The following is a 6066-nucleotide window of genomic DNA, read 5'->3' as shown; positions in this document are numbered from 1 at the left end:
AAGTTGTACATTGCATGAAATATAAGGCCAAACTTATTGAAGAAAGAAGATTATTTAAAAAAGAAAGATAAATTAGGTCTAGTCAGAAATGTATCATTAAGAAATAGTCACCTGACAGGAGTTTTAAATGCAGATTCAAATTTAATTCTATTCAATAAACATTAATATTAGTTATATACAGAGAACTATTAATGTTGGTCTACTTATTATTTCTCACACATAATGCCTTTGAATTGATTTTCCCTCATTCTTAGATTCCTATTAGAATATCTGGTCTTATTTAAGATATGTCTTAATAGTTACTTTCCTTATGAAGCCTTTCCTGATGGCACCAGCTATTCACAAAATTTCATTTTATTTTGAATATATTATTTGTATATTGGTGTATGTTATCCTTCTTCCTATTAGAGTGTAAGTAGAAGGAGAGTAGGTGCTATTTTCATTTTTGTCTTTGTAGTCCTAATACATAGTACAATATCTGAGAAAAAATAGGCATATGATATTGATTGATTGATCTGTCAGTGAGACATCAGTGGTGTGGCACTCTTAACTGACCAATGGTCTGACATCACAATTAAACAATTAGAAAGTTTTTTGAAGTGTTTCCTACATTTATCTTGGAAATTCCAGTGTGCTTAGTATGTCCAGGCTCAAAAATTTAGGAAAAAACATTCATCAAAATGAGCAAAAAACACTGTTGTGCTTTTAAAAATATTTTTTCTATTTTGAGGTTATAACAGAAGTCAACAGGAAAATAAAATTCCACACAGAAATACTTGTTTTATGTATAACAGTGAAGTAACCAATGAAAGTCTAATAGTCATAATGACACAGGGATGGTTGTTGAGCCTGCTTCTGGAACTTTTAATATGTATACAAAATCATATATGCTGTCTTTCTCATACCTAACACAATGACTGAAACATAATAGGTCCTTTGATGCTTATCAAACTGTGTTGATATATTCAATAATCGTTATCTTTTCCCCAGGGAAATAGTGAATACTCGCATTTCTTTCAGTTTTTCTATGACTTTATTATTTTTTTTTGAAAAGGCAAAAATCTTTGCTTGTTACCAGAAATTAAAACTCTGTGTACAAAATATTTTAATTATAATTTCTTCTAATTTGTTCCTTTAGTACTTGAAAGAACTGAAGGCTCTCATTACTCTAATGGAGTTTTTTTTGTTGTAGGTAACAGATTCTTTAGAATATAGAGCAGGGTTTTTTTCCAACTAGTTAATGTCTTCAGACTTTGTCTGTTCTTTCCATTCCTAGGTCAAAGGTCTCTTTTGCCATAGATTTCACTCTAATTTATGACGTATATTACATAAATCTTCTAATTTAGCTAGCCATAATAGTTGCTTGTTTAATACTTAGCAAATATCATTAAGATTTCCTACTTTTGAACTCTACATGTTGCCTATGCTCTCCATTTAGAAGAATGGATGGACAGGGAAAAGTGACAGAGAAAAAATAAATCCTATGGTTAAGGACATATTTAAATATAATTTTGATCTTTCATATGAAGATCAGCTAATGGAAAACTACAGAAAGTCTTTGTAGAATTCCCTTTAAGAAAACCTCTATTGACTAAGGTTTTGTTATGAATTCTAGCTTTAGAAGTAGGACTGTTGTTGGTAATATGTCTGACAGGTTAGCCATATATGAGTCCCATATGATGGGAGGATTATGAAGTACTAGTCAAATGATGTTCTCATAGGAAAAGGAAGTAATATTCTATTCAGATTCAGATAATACAACAATATTATAATGTTTGCCCACTCAGAAGCATGAAGGGTTTACTCTCTTGAGTCTTTGGTTTAGACCTAATTAAACTTCAATTGATTGTTTTGAATACTATCAGAGCAGCACTTCTTTTCTTCAGTATTGTCTCTGTGCCTCCATGTTACACAAACTTAGGCTAGCCTCTCATACCTCAGCCACATTAATGAAGCTGTGTCATTTAACCAGTGGTTAATGTTCAAATTAGATGCCCACTGTTTAGACAATTTCCCCCAAATCTATTTCTTGAATTGTAAACCTGTAGTCAAATAAAGGAATGCTCAAGGGTAGGTCTGAGACTGAATAGAATATCTCTCACCTTCACTAAAACTTTATTGGACATATACTGAGCATAAGACAGAACCTTAAGAAGAAAAAAAATAACTAGAATGGAAATTTACCAGGTTTGAGATGAATAAAAGGGGCTGAAAATTCTTTAGAAATTATAATCAGAATATTCTAGGGTCAAGGAGGTGTAAAGAAAGGAGATAATTGAGAAAGGACTCTGATTATTAGAACCTCCAAAAGCTCCCAAATCACTTAAGTGGCATAAATGGTCAAAAGAATATTACTCTGCCCCTCAAATATATTCTCATGTGTGGCTCATATGTGACTTTACTTAATCACAAATACTTTCTCTTTATATTAATCTATTTCATATATGAAATATCTCAGCAAATATGGTAATCTGGGAACCTACTTAATCTTTAAGCTTAAAAATCCCTGCATTTTTGACCTGTGATCTTAATTTTTTTATATAATATCTTTTTATTTTCCAAATCCATGCAAAATAGTTTTCAATATTAACTCTTGTGCTCAAAAGTTTTCTCCTTCCCTTCCCTCACCCTTCTCCCCTAGACAGCAAATGATCTAATAAATATTAAACATATGCAATTCCTCTCTATATATTTCCACATTTATCATGCTGCTCAAGAAAAAAAAAAACATGTGATCTTAATTTCTACATCTAAGTAGACATATTCACCTAGGACCTTTCAGGAAATCTGCACAATTGCCTCCTTTGGTTTCAAAACTATAGATCTGTGTCCTATACCTTATGCCCACTGCTCTCAGAGTTAGAAGTAGGTCTAATTTGCCCCAATTCATAGATATCTGATGAAATGACTTTTATAAAAGGTGATGACTTTTTTTTTATTCTGCAATCAACTTTTAAAAAATATTTTTAAAAGAATACCTACTCTTTAAAAAATAAAAAATGAAAAACATTTGCATATAAAGTTATGGCATCTAAAAATCTATGAGGAATTAAAACATACACACACATATAGTAAAACATAATTTCCACCCTTACATACATTTCATATATGTATGTATAAGTAATATGTAATGAGGGTAATCATACCCTAAATCAAGAGGAACATAAGAGAGTGTGCAGAGTTCCCTCAAATTTGACAGATGAACAGAGAGACAGAGAAAGAGAGAGAGACAAAAAAAAAAAGAGAGACACACAGACAAAGAGAAAGACAGAGAGAAGTGAAAAAACAAAGAGAAGAGGAGAGAGGACAGAAGAGAAGAAAAAAGAAAAGAGAAAATTAATTTAAAATCTACTGAATGAGCAGCATTTATTGATTAAGTCACTAATTACTTTTGTCACATCCACTCTCTATCCCTTATCACAGTGACTAAGGCACTAACCACAAATCGATTAATTCATTAACAAATACATGGAAATCCTGAAAATGGGTAGTGCATCATCCCAAAGGCCAAGTTATGAGCTGGAATACTTGCTTTTTTCAAAGTGGTCCAGGCCACATACTCTTCATACTTTATTGAATGGTCCCCACAGGCCTCAGTCTAGTATATCAGGATGGACATTTCCTGATTGCCCTATTACATATATGCATATATATAATGTAGTGTATATATGTGTATCTATATACACATGTGTATATAGATACATATATAAACATATGTGCTTGCAAAAGTTTTTGGACTACTATCACCAAAAATATACATCACTAAATCACATTCATACATATACATATGCATATACACACATGATATATATAAGGAAAATACACATACACATAATAAATATATGTATGAAGACACAAATGAGCAATAGTTAGATATCACATCAACGTTAAGGCATCACATTGATAAAAAATTTAAAATTTAAAAAGCACAACTGGTAATAATCTCAAAAATTATCAGAGAAATGAAAGTGAATATAATTTTCTGGCACCACTAATATTTATTAGAATATTAATAAAATTCAATGTAGTTGGGGTATGTGGGAAAAAGGTCTATTAATGTATGCTGGTGGGACTGTATTAGTCAAAAATTTTTGATGAAAATATGGTAGTGCAACATAACAATAACAAAAGTCTATATATTTTGATTTTGTGAATCCCTAATAGTGATTTAATCCAAAAAATTATAAAGGAGAAAAGGGAAAATCTGCATAAAATTATTTGTGTTAAGAGAAAAATATTTCAAATACTTTGTAAAAATACTTCTGTAAAATATTAATCATACAAATATATTGGAAAGAGATTTTTTAGTAACAGAAAAATTAGAAACAACCTAAATGTCCAAAAATTGAAAAAAATCTAAAAAAATTATAATTTTAAGTAATGCATTATTGTGCTACCTCTGAAACAATAAATATGAAACATGCAAGCAAAAATAAAAGACCTACATGACATGATATATTGTGAAATAAACAAAATTAGAACAGATACAGTTATGAAGGTGAAGAAGTAAAAAGAGAAAGAAAAGGAGGGAAGTAGGAGGCAGGACGCTCAAAGTGTACAGAACATCCATTACCACTTCATAGACCGTAACTTCAGAATGCCCTGCTTGATCTCCTGGGTCCGGACTCCATAAACAATGGGGTTGAGAGCTGCAGGGATGACATGGTGCAGGACATTGAGCAGGATAGGCACATCAGGAGAGACTCTCTTTTTGGCCACATGAGTGAAAACGAAGACCAGCAGGATGGTGCTGAAGAAAAGGATGAGGATGAAGTGGGAGCCACATGTACTCAGGGCCTTGGCTGCGGCCCCTTTAGCCTTAAGCCTCAGCACAGCTCGAAGAATGAAGGAGTAGGAGAGGAAGATGAGGATGAGGTCAGAGCCTAACAATGTCCATCCCCCAGCAAACTGGTAGAGACGATTGATTGTAACATCATTACAAGAGAGTTTGGATACAGATAAGTTGGCACAGATACAATTCTCAATGACGTTGTGTTGACAGTAGTGTAGCCGAGCTGAGAGAATAGGAATGGGCACAGTGGCAAGAGCATTCCGGGCCACTATGAAGATGGCAGCCTTGGCAACAAATTGATCAGTAATGATGGATGGGTAGCGCAGTGGGTGGCAGATGGCGACATATCTATCATATGCCATTACCAAGAAGGTACAAGACTCCATGGCCAGGAAGCAGTTCATGATATACATCTGGAGGAAGCACGCAGAAAAGCTAATGGGTCTGAGGTCAAACCAGAAGATGAGCAGGACCTTGGGGATGACAGTGAGACAGAGCACAATGTCCAGGAGGGAGAGAAGGCTGAGCAGATAGTACATGGGCTCATGCAAAGAGGCTTCCAGTCGAATCGTGATTAGGAGGGTGGCATTGGCTCCCATGGCTAGGAGGAAGAGCAGGCTCAGGGGCAGGGAGAGCCAGCACTGCCAGCTTGGAGACCTGATAAAGCAGTTCAGGAAGAACTCAGAGACCTCAGTTGTTGAGCTATTGCTGGGCAATATCATGATGTGGGCTCTGAGGGTCCAAATTTCCCTCAAATCTTAGCATCTGAGCCTGGAAATAGGAACATTACATTTTAGTGAAATAGACAACTCACTTAAAACTTCTCTTTTATTCTTTTTAGTGTTCTTGTCAATTTTTTTTCCAGTCTACTCTAGTATCAAAAGAAGATTCACCACTTCATCATTCAAGTTATCCTCTCCATCTCTACCCTTGGAGTATTCGACTTCAAAACTCAGCCATAACCTTGCTTGTTTAAAGAATCTACTTCTTACATAATCTTTTTTATTATCTTACCTTGTATAAGTTTCTTAGTTTTAACTACAGTTATATTTTCTATCCTAAAAAACCAGCAAAAACCATTTTTAGGGAAAAAAAGATTTTCAGAAGAGGACTTCAGTTCCTTCCTGAAATTATGACTTACCCAGTGTTCTGCCTTACCCTTGCCTTTGTTTCCCTGATAGCTGGAGTCTTATAAAAGTCTCTGGAATTAATTACTAGTGACTGGATGATTTGAGACAAGCATCCCATTCAGCTGGCTAGGGATTGGACATCTT

The 6066-nt window shown here is 34.1% G+C and overlaps 1 protein-coding gene across 1 annotated transcript; it reads right to left on the bottom strand.

Moving 5' to 3' along the window:
- Window positions 1-4569: 4569 nt before the first annotated feature.
- LOC141562507 (olfactory receptor 56A3-like) lies at window positions 4570-5514 on the bottom strand. The gene has a single exon (XM_074302529.1). It carries the CDS (start codon window positions 5512-5514, stop codon window positions 4570-4572), a length of 945 nt encoding a protein of 314 aa, XP_074158630.1.
- Between the last annotated feature and the right edge of the window lie 552 nt (window positions 5515-6066).

This window comes from Sminthopsis crassicaudata, chromosome 3 (genome assembly GCF_048593235.1).
Source record: "Sminthopsis crassicaudata isolate SCR6 chromosome 3, ASM4859323v1, whole genome shotgun sequence".
NCBI classification, from domain to species: Eukaryota; Metazoa; Chordata; class Mammalia; order Dasyuromorphia; family Dasyuridae; genus Sminthopsis; species Sminthopsis crassicaudata.
The sequence above is the reverse complement of the archived record's forward strand: the minus strand, read 5'-3'. Positions and strand labels throughout refer to the sequence as shown.